Below are 22,951 nucleotides of genomic sequence, written 5' to 3'. Positions count from 1 at the left end.
CTGCTTGGACAGGTCTGTCCCCAGAAAGCCCTGGGCATGGATGGAGTCCTGTCTACCCTCTGGTTTCCACTGACACATTTACCTACCAACATTCTGTCCAAGTCTCCTCTTCTGAGCCCGCACCAGAATCACCCTTAATGGAGAGTCACAGGGAGAAGACGTCCACCCGCGCATGAGAAGACAGGCCTGGAACAGAGCCTTCCTGCACAGCCTCAGAAGGGACCCACCTTGCTGACACCTTGATCTTGGACTCATGGCCTCCAGTACTGTGAGACAGTAACATTCTGTTGTTGAAGGTGCCCAGTCTGTGGTACTGTAAAGCAGCCCTGGGAAACTAACACAGCCTGTTAGCCCACAGATGGTGGAGAGATGGAATGCTCCGTGGAGCTCCAGGCTTACTGTCTGCAGCCCCCAAAGTGTGCTACGGGACCCTTGGGTGGGTGTAGGTATGCAAGGTAATTTGGGGTAGTTCAAGGCGAAGAATTTCAATTGACATAATAATGTATGTATCTTGCTGGGTAAATGAGGGATCCCCAACTGTTAGGAACCAGGCTACACAGCAGGAGGTGAGAAGCCAGCCAGTGAGCAAAGCTTCATCTGTAGAAACAGCCACTTCCCATCCCTTGCATTACCACGTGAGCTGTGCCTCCTCTCAGATGAGCGGTGCCATTATCTCATAGGAGCGTGAACCCTACTGTGAACTGCGCATGCCAGGGATCTAGATTGCGTGCTCCTTATGAGAACCTAATGCCTGATGATCTGTGACTGTCTCCCATCACCCCCAGATGGAACCATGTAGTTGCAGGAAAACTAGCTCAGGGCTCCCACTGATTCCACATTATGGTGAGTTGTGTAATTATTTCATTATATATTACAGTGAAATAATAGAAATGAAGCACACAATAAATGTAATGGGCTTGAATCATCTCCACATCATCCCTTCCCCTTCTCCCGGGTCCGTGGAAGAATTGTCTTCAAGAAAACTGGTCTCAGGTAGCAAAAAGGTTGGGAACCGCTAGTGTAAATGCTTCAAGAAATAGTTAAGCAGCTTAAGGTTTACATGCTACAAAAAGTACAGGTTCAAATGCTAATAAAAATGGGTGCAAATGAAAACACTCTCTTGCTGTGGTCCAAGGAGTTTTAAGCATTCTATCAGAAAGACTTGCAGCTTGGAGCTGCAGCTGCCCTCCCACATCCTGTCCACTGTAACCCCTGCAACACACAAACACACATATGCACACACGCGTGCGCACACACACAAACACACACACACACACGCTGTGCTTCATGCCCTCACTTGGGTGGCCTGGGAGGGAATGTGTTTGTTTGTTTGTTTGTTTGTTTGTTTGTTTGTTTTGAGATGGAGTTTCACTCTTGTTGCCCAGGCTGGAGTACAAAGGCGAAATCTCGGCTCTCTGCAGCTTCCGCCTTCCGGGTTCAAGCAATTCTCCTGCCTTCGCCTCCCGAGTAGCTGGGATTACAGGCATGTGCCACCATGCCCGGGTAATTTTGTATTTTTAATAGAGATGGGGTTTCTCCATGTTGGTCGGGCTGGTCTCGAACTCCCGATCTCAGGTGATCCTCCCGCCTCAGCCTTCTAAAGTGCCGGGATTACAGGCGTGAGTCACCGCGCCCAGCCGGGAATGCATGCTTTTAGGAGAAACGAAGACAACTCAGGCCCCTCATTCTCCTGGTGTTTGCACAAGTGCCTTCTCCACAGACCATGCTTCAGTCTCTTTCTTAGATCTCCTTCTTACTGAAAGAGAGAAGCAGAGTCCCATCATGTACCCAGCTGCTTGGGGCCCAAGCCAAGTGTGCAAGCTTCCTGGGGAGCCTAGTGAGTGGAAGGCACTGCAGACCCTCCCCAAAGAAGCATCAGTTTTTGATGGATCCTTGAGCCCAGGAAGGCAATAGACAAGACATCATGGTTCACCAGAAGAGACAACAAAAATGCGGTGAGGAAGGGCAGTAGTCAAAGGTTTTATGCTCCACGAGAAGGGGTTCTCAGGGCTCTAAGCAGCAGGCTGACTTTATTACATGTGTAGTTAGGTGATGGCGACCTACAGTTTTCACTGGGAACTGGGATCAAGAGTAACTCGACCTCCTACTCCTGCACGTCTCTCTCTGTCTCTGTGTTTTGTATCTCTCTCCCCATCTCACCCTCCTTATCCTCTCAGCCTCCTCTGTCTCTCTCCAAATCTCTCTTCCTCTCTCACTTTCCCTTCTCCTCATCTCTCTTTCTCTCTCCTTCTTTTCCAGTTCTCTCTCCCTCCTCATCTCGCTGCATGCCACTGTTCACGCTCCTGGGGCTCCACGTGGACAGGTGGACATGGGACTCCTAGGCTAATTTTCACGGCACAAGCACAGGGCTGCAGGACCTTGGTCCCCCACCTCCCAGCACCCTCAAAATGAGAGGTGTGGGGTGTGCCCGTGCTCTCCTGGGTGGGCGTCCCACGCTCCAGGAAGCAGAAACTGCAGGACAAAGCTGGCGCAAGTGACATGCCCACGTGGCTGCCGGCTTCCATCTTGGGATCTGCTGAGGCCAAAGCAGAGGACACCTGCCCCGGACCGACCCTGCACCAGGGTAGGGGTAGGGGTGGGTTTGGGGGTGGGAAGGGCGATGGGAGCAGCCACTGCAAAGCAGTCCCTGGCTGGCTTCCTGCCCCACACCCTGCCATGCGAGGCCTCTCCTCCCGCCCCCAGCCCTGCCCCTCACCACCTCCACCCCTAGGCTGTCCAGATCCAGGCTCCAGAAGTCTCCTAGGATCCAAGAACTAAGGGCAACCACTGGGCTCCGCAGCCCCTAGTCCATGAGTCAGCCACCCCTCTGCATGCTGACAAACCTTGGCTGTCACTTATCCTCCACCCCAAACCAGCCCCAGCCCCATCCTATTGCAGGCCTGTGTGGCTGCTGGAGAGGCTGGGCTCCCTTCCTCTCCCTGAGGCTGCCTGATATGCTTTCTGGATCCTGGAGAAAACTGACCCACTATTCTCATACTGGTGCAACTTCTTCCAAGACCTCAAAACTGGACCACATGAACTTGTCTTGCTTCTTGTTTCTTCTTGCTAGGGCTGTCACTGGGACAGTCCGAGATGGGGGGTGGGGGGAGACAATGGATGAATGGATGGATGAATGGGCCTCCCCCCACCAGCATTACCACCTCCTCCTAAACATAGTCCTGAGAGCTCTATTTCCTGGTAAACTTCCCCCTTCCCACCCTGGTCCAGAGAAGCCCAAAGGCCAGTGCCCTCCACCCATGCTTCCTGGGGTACACTCTACTTTCTTCTTGCCCAGATGTCTTAACCTGGCTCTACCAAGCTAGAACAGATAGCAGGGATGAGCCCCCAGCCTCTACCAGGAAGATTTGCCAAAATGTTCTCAGTTTAGAAGCAGGGGCAGTGACGGGGCCTAGGGATGACCCCAGGGTTGTCACTCAAGCAGCAAGAAGGGCAAGGAGCCCTGTTTCCTGCCCTTACCCTGGGAGAACTTGGCCAGGGCTCCACAACGCCCTGCAGGGGCAGGAGGAGAACAAATACACCCTTCTCTGGAGGAAGTCACCACCATCCCCAGGAAGCAGGAGATGGGAGCACACTGGCAGAGTCCTCGCGTGCTATAGGGCAAGGCCGACAGGTCTGTACTCGGCCTCAGCCCCAGGGGAGCTGCAACATAGACTGAGACCCTCACATGTTTGGCTCTGTGTCCCCACCCAAAACTCATCTGGGATTGTAATCCTCCTGTGTCAAGGGAGGAATCTGGTGGGAGGAGATTGGATTTGGGGACAGTTTCCCCCGTGCTGCTCCCCGGATAGTGAGGTAGTTCTCAGGAGAGCTGATAGTTTCAAAGTGTGGCACTTACTGGTTCTCCACTCACTCCCTCCTGCCGTCTTGTGAAGAAGGTGCCTGCTTCCCCTTCCCCTTCTGCCATGATTGTAAGTTTCTGGAACTGCAAGTCAATTAAGCCTGTTTCCTTTATAAATTACCCAATCTCAGGTATTTCTTTACATCAGTGTGAAAACAAATGAATACAGTCCCCTTCCCTGAGGTGCCTTCCCCTTAGGCAACCAGCTGCCCCCATGCTCCTCTTCTGCCCCCTGGTATTTCCTTTCCCCTCATGGGGCCCAAGTGATCCACATGGCCAGCCCCAGCCCCATCCTCCTGCAGGCCTGTGTGGCTGCTGGAGAGGCCAGGCTCCTTTCTGCACCCCGAGGCTGCCCGATATGCTTTCTGGATCCTGTAGAAAACTGACCCACTATTCTCATACCGGTGCAACTTCTTCCAATACCTCAAAACTGGACAACGTGAACTTATCTTGTTTCTTGTCTCTTCTTGCTAGGGCTGTCATTGGGACAGTCCGAGATGGGGGGTGGGGGGAGACAATGGATGAATGGATGGATGAATGGACAGTAGTCCAGGGAGATGTCCCTGTGTGTCCTGAACTGGGCCCTTCCTCCAATGAGAAGCCTTCCTGAGTGTTTCTACAGTCATCCCTTGGTATCCATGGATTAGTTCTAGGGTCCCCGGGGATACCAAAATCCATGGATCCTCAAGTCTCTGACATAACATGGCCTAGTATTTACATATCAGCTATGCACATCCTCCCGTAGACATTAGACCATCTCTAGATTATTCAGGATGTGTAATACAATGCAGATGCTACATAAATGGTCGTCATACTGTATTCTTTAGGGAATAATGACAAGAACAAAGTCTGCACATGTTCAATAGAAATATAACCGTCCAATTTATTTTCTGAATATTTTCCATCTGCTGTTGCTGAATCTACAGATGCAGAGCTCCTGGATATGAGAGCCACGTGTGCTTTGAGAATAGGGTGGGTGAGGTTGCTAATGAGTACAGGGGAGCAGGTGTTGATCAGGAGGACCCTGCACTGGGGCATCTGGACGTCCTGCCTCAGGACTTGAGACTCCAGTTGGATGGCACAGGCAGACTCGGCACAGGCAGACTCAGCCCAGGTCAAAGCCGTCCCCTTGAAGTTTCATTTTATCCCAAGCTCTTTCTGGACCCTGGAATTTGGCATCCCCTAGGCCCTGCGTGGAAGGACAGATGAACCAGGTTTTAGATAACATGTCTAGAAGAGTGAGCCCCTACTGTGTGCCCGGCACTTTCCTCACAGGATCCTCTAGCTAGAATATCCAAGGGTCATGGAGAGAAATACCCAGTTAAAATATCAGAAGTGAAAAAGCGATACCATTAGAGACACTAAAAAGACCATTAGGTAATAGTATTAGCTTTTGTATTCTGAGATCCAGCAGCAGCAGCAGTCACTTCCCTCCACCCCTATATGTATCCCAGGACCACCCCGGGCAGGGAGGGCTGAGGTTAGGGAGCAGCCATGGATGCTCTGATGCTGGCCCTGGGCCTCGGGGGTGACAGTGATGAGGAACTGGGTGCACACATGAGTGGGGCAGCCGGGCCTGGCCAGAGAAGCAACACACACGTGCACAGACGTGTTTAGCCACATACACGTGTGCACGCACGTGCACAAACACATTGCAGGCAGGCATGTTGACGCCTCAGGCAGTGGAGGACCCTGACTCTGGGCGCTGCTGACCCGGGCAAGGCCCCACTGTGATGCGTGCCATGACCTCAGAATGTCACTGGTGCTTAACACCTATCCGCGCTCTGGCCTGCCTCAGTGTTCTACAGCAGTTACACACAGGCAGTGGTATCTGTGAGCAGCTCTGTGGACTCAAAGGTTTTCTCCCTGAGAGGCATGACCCAGGCCAGCTGATTCATCAGAATCAGGTGAGCGTGACCTGCTCTCTTCCCTCCAGGCGGACTTGGGGACAGTGGCTACGGTGCGGGCGGTGTTGGCCTCTGTGGGGCAGCTACCGAGGAGGGTCATCCCTGAGCACTCACCAGGCGCCCGTTCTACACTGCCCGTGTAGACGATTGGCTCTTTCGTCTCCATGGTGGCTTCGTAGAGTGGGTGCTGTTCCCAAATGTCCCCATTCGACAGATGAGACGTCTGGGGTCAGAGAGGCAGTAACCGGCCTGGGAATCCGGACATGACCCTGAGTTTTGCTCTCAGCCCTGCCGTGTGCTGTGCTGGAATTCAGGCCTGAACCCTGTGACCTCCCTGCCCTAGATCCCAAATCTGCCCAGGTTTCCGATCCCGATGGGGCAGAGCCTGGTCCTGGCAGAGCCACTGGTATAGATCCACTGGTATAGATCCACTGGTATAGATCCACTGACGGTCCTCAGAACACCTCTGTGCCCTAAGCTGGGTCCCGATGGTCGCTGTGGGCCCCACTGAACACACATGGTCCCTTGTCCGGGGGAGCCTGCTGCCCTTGGGCAGCTGTGGAAAATGAAGGAGCCCTGGAGGGCTGGCTGAGGGGAGACTATCTTCCCTTCTGTTCAAAGGGGTCCGGGCACTAGGGTTCTCCCCAGGCATTTCTTGCTCTGTGTGGTCCTCTTGAGGCCTCGCCCTCCTTTTGCCTCGAGTATTCCCAGGAGGGACGGTCCATCCAGGTGTTCTCCAGGACCAAGGACCCACTGTTCGTCCTCAGTGACCCAGGAAAATGAAGCCTCCTCCTGCTGGGACGGCTCAGAATGGTGGACTCCACAGTCCCTCCGCGAGAGACGTGGTTTCCATGCGTACAATAGATCTTTCTCATCCCCCAAACCCAACACCCTCCTGCTCAACAGGCGTTATTCCTAAAGTGGCTTCACTGTTCAGACTGAAGAGCCACGGTAGCCAAAGTGATGAGCGGAGTAGAACCGAGCAGTCAGGAGAGATCTTGTTCCCTGTAGGAAACTGGGCATCTCTGAGGCCCTGAGCATCCCAGGAGGCCGATTGCACAGAGACCTCTGGTCGCTGACCCCAGTCTGCCTCCACATCCCTGGAATAGCCCATCATGGGCCCTTCACCCTTGGCAGGTGGAAACCATTCAACCTGCTGGGGCCGGTGTGTCCCCATTTCATGGCATTGGGGGACAACAGGATTCTCTGTCTAGGTCCCACTGTACTCAAGTCCTTGGGAAGATGCCCACCCCTGCTTGGGACTTGAGACTCCAGAGACTCGAGCAGCTGTGGGCCACTGGGTCTGGCCCCTTTTTACCTGGGGGCGGCGGTGGAATGGGGGTTACGCAGCCAGCCAGCATCTGGGAGCCCGACGAGAGCAGTTCAGGTGTTCTCCGAAGCCGCCGCGTACAGTGTAACCTTTAGACAATTTTGTCTCACAGGATGGACGTGGTAGAGGTCGCGGGTAGCTGGTGGGCACAAGAGCGAGAGGACATCATTATGAAATACAAAAAGGTACAAGTCAGTCTGCTTCTTGGAGGGAGGGCTCTTCCAGTGTGCCCTGGTCAAAGGGTCCTGGGCTCGCTAGAAGCACAGGGCAGGGACGGGTGGCCAATGCCCCCAGGCCCTTGCACCCTTTACCTTGGACCCCTCACCAAGGCTCCCTCTGGGCTACAGGGACACCAAGCTGGGCTGTCAGAGGACAAGGGGCCTAAGACTTTTCGAAGCTACAACAGCAACGTCGATCATTTGGGGATTGTACAGTGAGTCCTCTGCACTCCCCTCACCCCTAAAGCACCTGTCTCAGCTCAGGGATGGGTTTGCTTTTAGAAAGGCCTTTCTGATGCAGGACATGTCTCACCAGGTCGGGTCAACCTCCTTTCCAGGGACAGAACTCCTCCCTGACTCCCCTGCAGGTCCAGCCCGAGGTTGTTGTTAGGCCAGAGGTGTGGGGCCCATCTAGGGAGCCGGTGGGAATGGAGACTGGGCTAGGTCAGGCCCCTGGGCGCTCAGCAGTTCTGTCGGCAAGTGAGCACAAGAGGAGCGGGGCAGCCTGAGGGTCTGGCCCTGTCTACTTGGAGACAACCCCGGTGAGATCCAAGGGTTATGGCCACAGGGTGAGGGGATGCCTGGCCCAGCCTCAGGGCTGTTGTCCAGCAGGTCTCTGAGGGCCCACCTGCCCCTGTTCTCCCCCATTCCCCTAGAGCTACAGCCCTCACTGTCCCGTGAGGGGAAAAGGCATGGTGACAATGGGGGCTGTAGCCCTAGGAGAATGGGGGAGAAGATGGGCAGGGCCCCGTTCTGGGCATCTCACGGTGAGGCCAGGGAGGCAGCAGGGCTTGTGGCTAAAGACCCTGGGTCTGGTGCTGGGAAGGGATCTGGGGCCGGGTAAGAGGAGCCCAGCCAGGAGCCCAGCCCTCAGGGATCACAGGATGGAGAGACAGAGGATCCCTGGGGAGGTAGGGTGGGAGGGAGCTGATGAGCCGTGCCACTTCTGAAACGCAGGGTGTGTGGCTAGGGTGCAGGGAGAGGCAGGTAGATGCTGGGAGGTCAGAACCTGCAAGGGCCTTGGGGCTGTCAAGTGGGATGGGCCCCTGGTGCACCCAGAGTACACCGGGCAGGTCTCAGGGCAGGCTCCCTTGACCCTGGCGGGGTGATGTGGTCACTCCCTGAGGGACTCCTGTCAGGGCCCGGTCGCCCACCCTGGGCGGCCCCCATCCCATCTCAGGGCTAACCTTTCTCAGCTCCAGCAGAAAGCACCACCTCGAGTCCAGGACGGGCAGCCCCATTGGGCAGCCTGTCCGCCCCCCACGCCAGGGGCCCCAGTAACCCCGGCCAGGCTGTCCCTACACTCCTTCTTCTCCCAGGTCCTGCCCCTCCTGGGAGTCAGCCCCACAGGAAGGCCCTTGTCCTCCCTTCCCTGTGCCTTCTCCTGGACTGAGCCCTGAGCTGGAAAGGGACAGAGCCAGTCCTTTCTGGGGGTCGGCACCCAGGCTGGGGCCGCTCCAGGCCCCGTGCAGTTCCTCAGCTCTGCCTGGGTTGCCTTACAGTGAGACGGAACTGCCTCCTCTGACTGCGCGGGAGGCGAAGGTAAGAGCCTGATGCATGGAGGGGCTGGTCCAGGGACGTAGGGACTGGGCAGGTGGTCAGTGAGGCAGAGGAAGCAGCTGGCCTGAGCGGTGGCGGGTGAGGGCAACGCGCTGTCACTGGGAGGGGCAGCAGTCCCTGCTGGACCTGACCCCAGGTTGCTGTTCACTTTGGCAGTTTGATAAAATTCCAAAAGGAGAACCACAGTCCTGGCTTGGGGGTGGCTGCGCCCTTGTGTCAGGACCCCACCTAGAGGCTGGGACCTAAGACTTGTGTGGCTGTGGCCTGAGGATGGTACATCCCGGGGTCCCAAAGCCAGCCCACTGGTGCTCATTTGCTCAAAGGCTCTCAGCCCTTGAGGTCTGCCCTTCCCTGGCTCCTTCCAGCTGGCTCCCACCAGGGCTCCAGAGCCCAAGACCCAGCATCCGCGGGCGGCTCTGGGAAGCCTGGCAGCTCCGCTAACTCCAACATGCCTCATTTGACAGCAAATTCGGCGGGAGATCAGCCGAAAGAGCAAGTGGGTGAAAATGCTGGGAGAGTGGGACACCTACAAAAACAGCAGGAAGGTAATGTGTGGAGGGAGGAAGCACTCTCTGCAGAGACAGGGGACAGGCACCCATGGCTGTGGCCTGGCACCGTCAGCCTCTCAGAGGGTGGGTGGCACACTGTCCTCGCCCAGAGGACTGCAGGCCTGGTCGCCAGATTTCCTGCCTATTTGTGCAAGCGTCACCTTGCTGGGAGGGAATCTGAATCTAGGGCTGGGACCACCCGGAGCTCAAGGCTAGGGATGCCCTGGTGACCTGAAGGAAGGAAAAGGTTCAGATCAGAGTTTCAACTCTGAGTGTCCATCCACTCTTTCAGTCCTGGGAAGGGAGACCCTGTCCCAGCTTGATCTCACCTCTACTGAGGAATCATGGGGCCAAAACCGACAATTTCCAGAATCCCCGGGCTCTGGTCCTCACTGGGGTCACCCCGTGGCCTGTGACACCAGATTGTTTTCTGCCCACAGCTCATAGATCGAGCGTACCAGGGAATTCCCATGAACATCCGGGGCCCGATGTGGTCAGTCCTCCTGAACATTGAGGAAATGAAGTTGAAAAACCCCGCAAGATACCAGGTACGCTCAGCCAGAGGACAACAAACAGGACAGGCCGTGTCAGGGGCCCAGGTCTCCAGCTGGAGGGAACGTCAAGACCACCCTGGGGAGCTGGGGGTGAAGGTCAGATGAACACCCTGGGCACAGATGGTGACACAGTCACCACAGACAAACTCAGCTCTGGTGACCCTCCCTGGCTTCAGTAACAAGCCAAAATGCAGCTTTCTGCAGAAGGAAACCTTCCTTCTGTCCTTCCTTCCCGAAGTGCTGACTGTGGGCTGACTGCCACTGGGGGCAGGGAGTCTTCCATCTGTTCTGAGACTGCTTCCTCCTCTTGGCCCTGCCCTACAGATCATGAAGGAGAAGGGCAAGAGGTCATCTGAACACATCCAGCAGATGGACCTGGACATAAGCGGGACATTAAGGAGGCATATATTCTTCAGGGATCGATACGGAACCAAGTAAGTCTATGGGAGCCACAGGGTCCCAGCAGAGATGGGGTGAATGAGAGGGATGGGGGCTTCCCCGGAGCAGAAGCCAGGGTCACCCAGGAGGGATGACACAGCTGCCAAGAGCTCTCCCGGCCCAGGGAGCAGCCGGCACCATGAACCGAGCACCTCCCTGGTTCCAAGCCCTGGGCCAGACTGGAACATGTGGGGCCAGAACCCAGGAGGATCCTGAGGAGATGGAAGGCAGCAAACAAAATCATGCACAATGGTGAAAGGTGCTCTCCCTGACCCATGGGGACCCATGGTAGGACCCACGGGAGGGTGGCAGGATAGAGGGCCCATGAGCCCCCCCAGGCAACAGTGACAGCACCAAATGCTGGGAGAATTAGGGGTCCTGGAAACTCTCATCCAGGTCTGCTGGGAACATGACATGGCACAGCCACGTTGGCAGCCAGTTGGGCAGTGGCTCACAAAGCTCGATGGACTTGAACCACGCATCCCCGAAGTGTCACAGATATTGAACCCACTGATTTGGAAACTGACATCCACATGAAACCTGCATGCCAGGTTCACTGCTTGACTCCTCGTCACTCACACACGGAGCCTTCGGGGACGGCCTTCAACACGGGAATGGGGAGAGCAAGGCTGGTCCTCCCTTCAAACGGAAGACCCAGTGAGAAAAGGGAACGAGCCAGGGATGCCCGCACGAACGTGGGTGGATCCTAGATGCATTTTGCTGAGGGACAGAAGCCAGACCCAATAAGCTACCACAGTAGGATTCCCATTCCTAGGCCATTCTGGAAAAGGCCAAACCACAGGGACTGAGAAGCAGTCTGGGTGGCGAGGGGCTGACGCATCGGGGAGAGGCTGGGTGCATAGGGGCCACCCTGGAGACTTGGAGGATGAAGGAATCGCCCCAGGAGGGGCTGGAGCGGTGGCCGGGAGACTCTGCACATTGGTTTGGAACCGTGGAGGAACTGTACACCCACAGACTGAACTGGCGTGTGTGCAAACTGAAAAAAAAAAAAAATCATTCAGAGTGAAAAGGATCAGGCGAGTCACTGTACAACTGGGCTATTTGCATGTCACAGATGTGGATTTTACTGAAACATTTCTTCAAGAGTCTCAGGCCCTGAAGAGCTCACTGCTTATCTGGTGAATCATCTGAACCTGAAATGGGATTTGCTGTTAGGCTTTGTAGACAAAGTGAAATTAACAACATCTGCACAAAACAAACCAAAGCCCCCTTTCTCTGTTTCCTAGGCAGCGGGAACTACTCCACATCCTCCTGGCGTATGAGGAGTATAACCCGGTGAGTATTCCCGGCAGTGAGGTTCCCGGGCCATATTTCCATATTCACAGGAGTGGGTGTCTGGTGGGGGTGTCGTTGCTTCTTTTAAAGTTAGTATTTGTGACCCACCAGGATATAGGAGGTAGGATGTCAGCTCACCGCTGGCATAAACCTCCAAGGAAGGGGGTGGTCTCAAGGGGTCAAGCTGATACACAAAGGAGTCAGGGCCTGGACTCCTGGTGTCACCTGGGCCTGACCACCACTTCTCAGAACAAGAAATGACGCCCTCCTCCTGGGGCTGCCCCAAAGCCCAGGAGCTTGGCAGCATCGCACACAGGATGGTGCTATCAGCAGACATTTTGGACAAGGTGCTGAAGTGCCCGATGGACTTGGCTCTTGTCATGAAATGAATGTGCATCCTGAGGAGGCCTCTTTTTCAGAGGAAGCCTCTCCTTCAGAGGAAGCCTCTCCAGTCACCTCTGCCCTCTCCAATGACATGAGTCCTCCCAGGTGACCTCAGCCCTCCCAGCTGATGTCCTTCCATGGTGACTCTGGCTCTTGCAGGAGGTGGGCTACTGCAGGGACCTGAGCCACATCGCCGCCTTGTTCCTCCTTTATCTTCCTGAGGAGGATGCATTCTGGGCACTGGTGCAGCTGCTGGCCAGTGAGAGGCACTCCCTGCCGGGTAAGTGAACAGCTGCCCCAGGGACCTCCTGCAGCCAGACCTGGGGATGGCCACCCTGGCCAGGTGATCACAGCTTTCAGCCAAGGCACCCTCCTTGTGTTGCCAGCTTGTTGGGAGACTTTAGGATGTCTCTGCTGAGGGTCCCACAGGAGTCCACGGCTGACCCCCAAAGCCCAAATCAGATGCCTCTCATCCCCATCAACAGAGGGCATCTCATCCTCCCCGTGGCCACCCTCTGTGTCCTGGAGCCACGCCCTCCGGCTCTGATTCTGTGCAGCTGACTCTCCCCTCCCTGAGAGTCCTCCTGCCCTCCAGCTGCCCGGGCTCCTGCTGCCATCGGTGCCCACGAATGGGCCGACCAAGCCCAGGTGGCAGCATCTCCCCATCCCCTGTTCCCTGGCCCGACCCCACTACCAGGAGATGACCAGGAAATCCAGCACCCACCCAGTTCCGGCCGCCCTGTGGTGGCCTGAAAGTCAGGCTTGCCCTTTTTGCACCCTGGCCCAGGAGGCCTCCAGGGGAACCTCCAGCCAGGCTCCAGGGAATGTTCCCGCCCCACCTCCCCAGGGTAAAGGCCGCATGTTGGGGTCACCAGATGGGAGGGTGGGAGGCCTTGGGGTTTGGGGGCCTCTCCAGCTGCCCAGCTCTTGCAGCTGATGGCTCTACATCTTGGGGGAAGGCTCTGATTTCACGATGGGCTGGGGGCTTCTCAGGATTTCACAGCCCAAATGGCAGGACCGTCCAGGGGCTCCAAGACCAACAGGAGCATGTGGTAGCCACGTCACAACCCAAGACCATGTGGCATCAGGTGAGTTTATGGTCCCCTCAGCTCTTCCCAGAGGCCCTGCCTCCCGTGGGGCTGTAGGAGCAGGGGGGCTGGAGCCCCTCGTGGGGCTGGTGACTGGCTGAGTCCCAGCCAGGGCCTGACCTGGGACGTCGGGTTCTCCATGGGCTGGGAGTTGGTTTCCTTTCCTGCCCTGGAGGAGACAGAGGCACAGGGATGGGGGCCCAGCTCCCGCAGAGCAGGGCAAAGGGCAGCATGTCCACCAGGAGTGTGGGAAGGTGACAGTGTTGTGGGGAGCTCTGGACACCGCCCAGTGTTCTGCACTAGGGGAAGGGTCTTCAGAGGCCCTGGAAGAGGGAGGTTTTTAGGGCAGCCCAGTGGCCTGAGCACCTCTGTTGCTTCCATCAGGACAAGAAAGATCTATGTGGGCAGTGTTCGTCCTTAGGCTGCCTCATCCGGATATTGATTGACGGGGTAAGGAGGCATAGGGAGACCCTGGCTCAGGGACCCTCCTTGCCCTGCAGTGCCCTGCTTCCCCAGCCCGGGGGTCTGGCTCACTCCCAGCCCACAGGAGGCTCAGGCGGGTCCCCAAAGGACACACAAGCAAAACCCTCTGCCCAAGAGGGGTCATCCCAGGGCAATGGCTGGGGCTCAGGCCCAGCCTCATGGGCAGACTGGGCCAGGACGCGACTTGAGAGGGCTCAGGGAAGCCTCAAGCCCTGGGCAAGCCCCTCTCTCCAGGAGCCACATCCCCACTCAAATGAGTGCCCCCCATGAGGAGCTTCAAGACCTTGTCTGACCCAGCGTCCTGGAGGGCTCAGGCGACCCTCATGGGGAAGGTCACTGACTCTGGAGACTGAAGCCCCAGTGTGCGCAGCTCGAGCCACCAGCCCCAGCCTGGAAGGACCAGGTTCTTTCACACCTGCTGTCCCCACAGATCTCTCTCGGGCTCACCCTGCGCCTGTGGGATGTGTATCTGGTAGAAGGCGAACAGGCGTTGATGCCGATAACAAGAATCGCCTTTAAGGTTCAGCAGAGTAAGTCTACGTGTGCCCAGCGGGGCCTGGGGAGCCCTGGGGTCAGAGCCCGACTGGCCCGAGGGCAGCTTCCTCACACTGTCCTCATGATCCTCTGTTCTGGCCCAGAGGGAGGTCTGGCCAGGTGGGCTGGGCAGGACACTGTGACACCGAGCCCATCCCCCACATGACCCAGATGAAAGTCGAGAGTGTGGTGAGCACTTCCCTGTCCAGATCGCCCCCCAGCCACAGTCTCCTGTGTATATCTGGATGCCTGGGGTGGCCACAAAAGGATCCGGCACCGCCCAGTGGGAGACTGAAGTGGCCACGGGGTATGAGCTGTGACCATTCCCAGGTAACTCCCCTGGCCTGATATCCACCCTGTCCCTAGAGCGCCTCACGAAGACGTCCGGGTGTGGCCCGTGGGCACGTTTTTGGAACCGGTTCGTTGATACCTGGGCCAGGGATGATGACACTGTGCTCAAGCATCTTAGGGCCTCTATGAAGAAACTAACAAGAAAGCAGGGGGACCTGCCACCCCCAGGTGGGCTCCAGTGCCATGTCCCCTCCCATGTCCCCCTCTGGGGTAGTCAATAGTAGGGGAGTGCCTGGGACCCGCAACCCTACTACCTGGGCCTTCCTCTTCACCTTTTCTTCCTCCTCTTCCTCCCGGACTCTAAGAAAGTACAGGAGGCCCACCGGTCCTCAGGGCAGGCGCTCAGTGCGTGTATACTGGACATGCTGTGCACGCAGGAGGGGGATGTGAGCAAGACCCTCCAACAAGCCCCCTCCCACTTTCTGCGGTGTCTCCGTCTCCCCCTCGCAGGGCCCTCCAAGTTACTAGACGAGCCCAGACCCATTTGTGGGAGGCCCCGCCCCTCCCTGCAAGCACCCACAGCCTCAGAGAGCAGCAGAGGCCCCTCACTCCTGCACGCTCCTCCAAGGTTGCCAGGACAACAAGCCTTGAGCCAGGGAGACAAGGGAATCGGTGTCCCTGACCCACAGAGCATTCAGGGAGAGGGCACAGGCGGGACCCCGGGCCCAGAGCCAGAGCCAAGAGTTCAGCCAGAGGTGGGAACGGTCAGTCCTGGCATGGACTGGGCAGCCCAGGAGGGCAGAGGGTGACCCACATCCGGGCCCAATCACCCACTGCGGAGACGGGTCCCCACGTGAGGTGGCAAGGGGCTGGGTGACATCCAAGGCCCCTCCCACCTGAGTTCTGACTGGGGGCCGTATCCCAGGCCCAACAGCCCTGGGACGAAGGTGTGTGGCAGGAAGCCCCCAGCCAGTCTGAACCCTGGGGGCAGTCCCAGGAGCCACCCGCCATGCCACGACAGCTTCCCCACGCCAGGCAGCACGCACCCCTCCCTCTGGGATCAGCAGACTACAGGCGTGTCCTCAGTGTCAGGCCATGGGGGCCACACAGAGACCCCGAGGACTCCAGAGACGCAGGCAGGTGGGGCCCAGCCCGGAAAGGCCTGCGTGGGCTCACTGGAGATGCTGACCGCGTCTGTTTTCCTTTCAGCCAAACCCGAGCAAGGGTCGTCGGCATCCAGGCCTGTGCCGGCTTCACGTGGCGGGAAGACCCTCTGCAAGGGGGACAGGCAGGCCCCTCCAGGCCCACCAGCCCGGTTCCCGCGGCCCATTTGGTCAGCTTCCCTGCCACGGGCACCTCGTTCTTCCACACCCTGTCCTGGTGGGGCTGTCCGGGAAGACACCTACCCTGTGGGCACTCAGGGTGTGCCCAGCCCGGCCCTGGCTCAGGGAGGACCTCAGGGTTCCTGGAGATTCCTGCAGTGGAACTCCATGCCCCACCTCCCAACGGACCTGGACGTAGGGGACCCTTGGTTCCACCGTTATGATTTCAGACAGAGCTGCTGGGTCCGTGCCATATCCCAGGAGGACCAGCCGGCCACCTGCTGGCAGGCTGAACACCCTGCGGAGCGGGTGAGATCGGCTTGCACTGCACTGAGCCACAATGTGGGCATGGACTTCCCGGCCCTGCAGTGCACCCAGCACTGATTCCGACCAGGGCACCCCCTTCAGAGCTAGGGACGAACAGCAGTGTGCTCCCACCTCAGGGCCTTGCCTCTGCGGCCTCCACTTGGAAAGTTCTCAGTTCCCTCCAGGCTTCTAGAAGCATCTGGGCCAGGGCTCATGGCTGGATAATTTCCCTAGGCTTAACAACCCAAGCAAGCTTCGCCTCCTCGTTTTATTTTTTGTTAAACTTATGAGAATGTATTAAGAAAGAGTGCAGCTCGAGAGACATTCAGAGATGGAGCACACCAGACCCCAGATCACAAAGCCAACCATGCCCAGCCCCTCCCAACACCCCCAGCCCCACGACCATCGTTCTGAATTCTGACGACACCGTGAGCCTGCCTTTGTACTTTAAACTCATGGAAGGATAACCACCTTCACGTTTTGAAATAAATGTTTCCTGTTGAAATGATTTTAGATTTTAGACAGAAATATTGAAAAGGCACTATAGTGTCCTCCTATACCTTCCATCCAGCTGCCCCTAATAATGATGTTTTGCAGTCCCATGGCACATAAGAAATTTAGGCCGGGTGTGGTGGCTCACACCTGTAATCCCAGCAATTTGAGAGGTCGAGGCGGGAGGTTCAGGTTCACTTGAGTCTAGAAGTCTGAGACCAGCCTGGGAAACCTAGGTGGACCTGGTCTCTAGAGAAAAGTCAAAGAAATTAGCCAGGCATGGTGGCGTGTGCCTATAGTCCCACCTAGTCAGGAGGCTGAGGCAGGAGGATTGCTGGAGCCCACGAGTTCCAGGAAGCAGTGAGCCATGATTGCACCACTGCACTCCAGCCTGGGTGACAGAGTGAGACTTTATCTCTTAAAAAAATTTCAGAAATTTAATGTGGGTACAATTCTATTAACTAAATAATAATGTGAACTATTATCTAAGGTTATGAAGGCTAGAATTATCCCATTTTTGCCTAACTTCTCATACCTGTCCCAAGATCCCACCTTGGACTCACCCTCTGCCTTCAGCTCATGTCTCTTCAGCTTCCTCCACATGGTCCAGCAAACACACACCTGGGCCGAATGGTAGAGCTGATTGCTCATACACAAAGGTAGACCGGTGGGCAGGGATTTTCAAACTTATACAGTAAATGAGTTTTCCTTGGTGTTCTGGAGAGCACCGTTTGAGAAACACTTTGACAGTGAATCTAGGCCTCAAGATCCATCAGCTGCTCTAGCTTGAATTTTGCTCAAGCTCAGTGAAACACCTGCTCTGCCGGGTGCACGTGAAAGGGGCAAGGATGAGTAAGCTGTAGATAAAGAAGACAGGACGCAGGGGGTCTGTCTAAGCTCTATCACCTGCCTTCAGCACTGAGGGATGAAATCCAACTCTTAGGGAACGGTGGCCACGTGCTGGGCCAGCCCCAGGCTCTCAGGATCTGACAGTGAGTGATGCAGAACCAGGCCGTGCCCCTGGGGAGCTCTCCAGCATACACCTCCCTCTCCCCTCCCAGCGTCCCGCAAAGCAGACGTCAACGCCATTGTTAATGCACAGAGGAGGAACCTGACTGTTAGACCTGGGTTTTCCAGGGTTGCATGGCTTCTGGGAGACAGATGTGACCCTGAGGACAGGGCACAGGCCAGTGTAATGCCAGGATGGAATGAGCTGTGATCTGTGCTGCATAGAGGCCTAGGCCAAGGTGGGACTGACAGATGACCAGGTCAGCCGGGTCACTGAAAACACTCTTGGGTCCTCACCTGCCGGTTCCCAGGAGTCCGGAACTGCCAGGAGAGTGGTGGCAGGTCCCCCATCCTCAGCTGGGTGGGCCTGGATAGAACAGCAAGGTGAGGGCACATTTCCCCGGCCGTTCCCTCCAGGCACAGCTGTGACCTGCTCATTCCAATTTTGGGGAAATATTTCCACACACACAGAACTGCAAAGAGCAGTGGACATGGTGAGAGGCGTTTGGACATGGGATAGGCAGGATTTTGGAGGCAGAGCCTCCAGGGCTTGCCGATGGGTTAGCTGCAGGGCTTGAGCGGGGAAGGAGAATCCAGGATGATGTGTTCACATCAGTCCATTCGCTTCCTCCGTGCCACGCCTGTGCTGGGCACTGGGAGAGACAGATGAGCACAGGAGCACCAGGCTGGGGGAGGTGTGGGGGGAAGCCCAGAGTGTCTGGGCAGGGTAGGAAACCCAGAGTGTCTACTGGGAGCTGAAGGCTTATGTCTACCTCAGTGCCGTCCGTGTTCTCTGTATGAACAAGTACAGGCTGAGCTGCCTGGAGGAGGAGCAGCTGCTGTTGCTGGTGACCAGCACGTTCGGGAACGGAGACTGCTCTGGTAACGGAGAGATGGGTGGCCTGAGGTCTGGATGGTCTAGGGGGTGATAGGGCACAGAAGGACCCAGGAAAGGGTCTGGGGGATGCAGGACGTTCTACAGACGGCGTTTGGGAGTCAGTGCTCAGGTCACTCCAGGTCACGCAGGTCATTTGCTGGCCTCTGTCGTAATTATTGCCATATGAGAGTGCCACCTTTCCTGTGACATAATTTAGATATTCCTGTGAATGGCCTACCTGTTTATATTTACAACTTCATGTTTAAAGGAAATTTGTATCACTCTCACAAATGGAAAGCCAGCAAAACATAAATTCAATGAAAACAAAATGAAGTCAATGAACTTTAGCTAGATGCTATTCCCTGACCAAGGCCTGCTGGAGGCGGTACAACCAGGGTTTGAATTGAGATCTGCCAAGCTTCTGAGTTTATTCTGTTTCCCCCACACCAGGGTTCCTCAATACTGCATTACTGACATCAGGGGCCAGACAATTCTTTGCGATGGGGGCTGTCCTGCACCTGGCAGGATGTTTAGCAGCTTCTCTGGCCTCCACCCACTGGAAGCCAGGGGAATGCAGAAGAGGCTTGTTTATTCTCCCATTTAATGCTCAGGACAATATCTGACATAAATGTTATGTCTTTTATTTTATAAATGAAGAAAATGAGACTCAGAAAGGGTTAAGCGAGTCACCTAAGAACACACAGACAGCAAGAGGTAGAACCCGAAACTGAACACAGGTGTCCACATGAGACAACAAAAAAGTTCAGGTTCCAGCTTCCTTTGAGTCTCTCATTTCAACAATGGCCATCGTCTGCATACGAGCTGAAGTACAGGAAAGCTGGGCTGAACTCTCCTCCCATCAGGCCTAGGAGCCCCAGACCAGAACCCCAGCCCAAGGTCTCCCAGTCAGGCCCGCTGGAGGGAGCTGGCATCCACACTAGCATGGTTTCTCAAAGCTACAGGGATGCCAGTCTCGCCGCTGATGAAGAAAAGGAAGGGCATTTGCTTCTCCTGCAGGCTGTCGGGATTTAACACAGATTCCTTTTCTTGCTCTCTTCTCCCGTAGCACAAAACTGGGTGGTCCATCCCCCTCCCGCTGTCCCAAGGCTTTGTTGCATGTTCTCTTTAATTTCTCCCACTCTCGCAGTGCACCCTACCCTCGTCTCCCTGGCAACCTTTCTGCTCTATCCTCTCCACACCTGGATCACAAGAACACTTGGGAGGCCCCTTAACAAGCTACATCCCAAATTATCATTCCCCTTTGTCCTCAGCCAGTGCCCAGGTCCAACTCGCTCTCCTGCGGTGACTTTCTTTCCTGCCCAATATGGTTTCATCATCTGTAAATTGGGGATGATCGAAGTCTTGATCCTGATATTGGGCTCTCAAAGCAGAAGTGGCAAGCTCAGCCAAGTCACTTAAACAAGAGGAGATGTTCCTTGTGAACCAAAAGGGCACTGGTCACAAGGGCCGCTCCTTCTCTCAGGCCTCTCCAGCATGCCCTTGGCTCAGCCAAAGAAGAGACTCAGGCTGTGCTTCTGCGCTGTGGGGATAACGTAGGTACCTGGTCCTTGACCCTGGGACTTTAACAGTTCCCTCTTGTGGCTCAGTTCTACAGCTTCAATGACACAAAGTGGCTTTTGCTCAAAATAGCCTTTGATAGGTTAAGGTACTCCTCTGCCACTCTAAGTCTGTGTGGAACAGACAGGGTTTTGCTTCACAGAGAAGATGCATAAAATTTGGTCTTAAAAATGAGTTCACCATGCACACATACACACGAAAAAAGTAAATACTGCATTACTGTATATATGAGGTTCCAAAATAGGCAAAACTAGTTTATGGTGACAGAATAGTGGTGACCTCTGAGGGTCAGTATCGACTGGGAGAGAACAGAAGAGAGCCTACTGGGGTGCTGGAAATGTTCTGTATCTTAATTTTGCAGGATAATTCCTTGGATGCATCCCTAAAAATTCAGTCAAGCTATATAGTAAGATTTGTGCAGTTTACATAAGTAATAGGAGAGATAAGAGGGGGAACCTGTGGAGTAGCAGAACATTTCAAGATCTAGAAAGCAACATTTGCAAGGGTACACAGTGTTCAGACAGGGACCAAATCATAGAAACTACTAGGGCTTGCCATGCTGAAACGACTGACTTCAAACCATAAGGCATACATACCTTCCACTGAAGAAGAGCACCTGAGTGAAATGACTAGAGGTGCATTTCAAAGATTATTCTATTGGAAATATAAAGAATGAATTGGAGGAGGAGGAGGCAAATAGTCCAAGGGACAGATAAAGACCTTTCTTTTTTTTTTTTTTTTTTTTTTTTGAGACAGGGTCTCCCTCTGTCACCCTAGCTGGAGTGCAGTTGTGCGATCATGGCTCACTGCAGCCTCTACTTCCTGCGCTCATGCAATCCTTCCATCTCAGCCTCCCAAGTACCTGGGACTCCAGATGTGTGGACCACACCTGGCTAATTTTTTTATTTTGTTGTAGTGACGAGAATCTCACTGTTGTTTCCCAGGCTGGTCTTGAACTCCTGAACTCAGGCAATCTTCTGGCCTTGACCTCTCAAAGTGCTGGGATTACAGGTGTGGGCTACAGTGCCTGGCCTTATTAAAATGTTGATGTAATAAATGGGACTACCTAGTGCTGTGCTTTCTCCTTAAAGGAGAAAGCTGACAGAATAAAACTAGCAGTAATAATCTGGTAAATTGTGCTTTCTACAGAGTAAATTTTGTTTGTCTCATGACATTTATGCAAATATTCAAATGTTTCAGGAATATAAACATTTAAAATTTGGGTTATAAATAATGCCTCCTGGCTCTGAAATTATCTGAATTCATGAAGCAATCAGTAGTAAATATGAAGGAAAAATGAAACACAGCCTTATATGCAAGGAAAAGCACAAATTTCTAATTCTTATTATAATTTGGGTGCCCACCTGGTTTTGAAGGTGAGCCTTGGTTTGACTGGTTCTGAGACAGTTCTCTCAAATAGCAAATGAGTAGTGGGTATGAATAGGGTACATTGGAAAGTCATGTCAAAATTCCATGTAATTTTTGGAGCGTTTTTTCTCCCATGTAATTTATATAATTTGACATGTGTATTCCTATGTAAAATATTTAACCACTTCTCTACAACAAGCATTAAGTGGGCTAATTAGTATGCTCTTCTTATTTCATATTTCTGTGATTTCTCTTATCTGGAATGACTTTTTTATGCCACCCAGGCTGGAGTGCAGTGGCACTGCTCACTGCAGCCTCAACTCCCCAGGGTCAAGCCATCCTCCTATTTCAGCTTCCCTAGCAGCTGGGACTACAGGTGTGCACCACTATGCCCTGCTAATTTTTGTGCTTTTTGTAGAGACGGGGTTTTGCTATGTTGCCCTGGCTGGTCTTGAACTCCTGAGCTCAAGAGATCTACCCACCGCAACCTCCCAAAGTGTTGGGATTACAGGTGTGAGCCACTGCACTCAGCTTCTTTTCTAATTTGGTTTTATTCTGAGATCAGATGAGATCGGCATGTTCAGGTTGGTATGGCCATAGACTGCTTTTATCTATTCTAATAATTTTGTATTGTACAATGTGTTGGAAAGGCAAGATGAAGTTAGATTATGAAGGGTTCATTTCCATTCAATTCTGTCTATCCTTCTGGACTTGGTGATTTTTGTTGCTTTGTCCAAGAATACCCAAGTGAGTTATTTGTCCCTTTTTCTGTATAGACAGCATGTTTTGTAACTTACCATCATTTTGTATACATAAGTTAGACTATTTTTATGTACCCTTTTGTTTAGTCAGAGTGGTTTGATCACTTAATGTTTGTACCTCTTGAGGAAAAATTTAGTTGGGAAAATAGTGGTGAATTCCTGTGACACTGCTGTTTGAACATTAGGAGACAGCAATCAAATATATGACTGATGGATGTTTACTGAAACATATTCTGGGAGACCTAAATCTTACCAAATTCAGTGTCATTATTTTGGATGAAGCCCATGAAAGAACTCTAACTACAGTGAGTATTTTAATTTATTATTATTTTTTATTAGCAAGTAGTTTGTTTGGGTAGCTTTTTATCGTGTAGAGAATTGCCTCCTCTTACTTTTTAATTTAATTTAATTTTTGAGAGATGGAGTCTTGCTCCATCACCCAGGCTGGAGAGCAGTGGCACGATCATAGCTCACTGCACCCTTGAACTCCTGGGCTCAAGTGATCCTCCCATCTCAACCTCCTGAGTTGCTGGTACTGCAGACGTGCATCACCATGTCTGGCTAATTTTTAAGAATATTTTTTGTAGAGACAGTGTCTCGTTTTGTTTCCCTGGCAGGTCTCGACCTCTTGGCCTCCGACCTTGGCCTCCCAAAGTGCTGGGATTACAGGTGTGAGCCACCGCACCTGGCTCCTACTTATATTTTAATGTATTAAAATAGGAATTCCTTGGTTAGAACAGCAGTGTATT

General features: G+C 54.2%; 3 protein-coding genes across 5 annotated transcripts in view; 2 read left to right on the top strand and 1 right to left on the bottom strand.

Annotated features, from left to right (window-relative positions):
- LOC134808992 (uncharacterized) overlaps window positions 1-4,537 on the bottom strand; it is a 42,748-nt gene extending 38,211 nt beyond the window's left edge. The window contains exons 1-2 of the mRNA XM_063800073.1: window positions 4,262-4,537; window positions 3,857-3,943 (exon numbers count right to left, since the gene is read on the bottom strand). Coding sequence (XP_063656143.1) covers window positions 3,857-3,943; window positions 4,262-4,537 — 363 coding nt within the window. The remainder of the gene's footprint in view (window positions 1-3,856; window positions 3,944-4,261) is intronic.
- Window positions 4,538-5,655: 1,118 nt separating this feature from the next.
- LOC129137631 (TBC1 domain family member 3G-like) lies at window positions 5,656-16,626 on the top strand. Of its 2 annotated transcripts, XM_054670529.2 has the most exons (15): window positions 5,656-5,766; window positions 7,209-7,281; window positions 7,444-7,529; window positions 8,634-8,856; window positions 9,339-9,419; window positions 9,863-9,970; window positions 10,301-10,410; window positions 11,662-11,710; window positions 12,254-12,374; window positions 13,088-13,182; window positions 13,567-13,632; window positions 14,096-14,195; window positions 14,566-14,718; window positions 15,700-16,131; window positions 16,175-16,432. In XM_054670529.2, the coding sequence occupies exons 2-15, from the start codon at window positions 7,210-7,212 to the stop codon at window positions 16,309-16,311; spliced, it is 1,833 nt and encodes a 610-aa protein (XP_054526504.1). In that variant the 5' UTR covers window positions 5,656-5,766; window position 7,209; the 3' UTR covers window positions 16,312-16,432. The 2 variants fall into 2 exon arrangements, with proteins under 2 accessions (XP_054526504.1, XP_054526503.1); XM_054670528.2 differs by having other exon boundaries at window positions 8,817-8,856; window positions 15,700-16,626.
- A 3,070-nt stretch (window positions 16,627-19,696) lies between these two features.
- LOC107969000 (probable ATP-dependent RNA helicase DHX40) overlaps window positions 19,697-22,951 on the top strand; it is a 29,193-nt gene continuing 25,938 nt past the window's right edge. The window contains exons 1-2 of one of the 2 annotated variants that reach the window (XM_063799108.1): window positions 19,697-20,048; window positions 22,388-22,507. In XM_063799108.1, coding sequence (XP_063655178.1) covers window positions 22,406-22,507 — 102 coding nt within the window. In that variant the 5' untranslated portion in view covers window positions 19,697-20,048; window positions 22,388-22,405. Of the gene's footprint in view, window positions 20,049-22,352; window positions 22,508-22,951 lie in introns of those variants that run through there. The other variant, XM_016930852.4, reaches the window with a different exon arrangement.

This window comes from Pan troglodytes, chromosome 19 (genome assembly GCF_028858775.2).
Source record: "Pan troglodytes isolate AG18354 chromosome 19, NHGRI_mPanTro3-v2.0_pri, whole genome shotgun sequence".
NCBI lineage: Eukaryota > Metazoa > Chordata > Mammalia > Primates > Hominidae > Pan > Pan troglodytes.
This window is presented reverse-complemented; position numbering and strand designations above follow the sequence as displayed.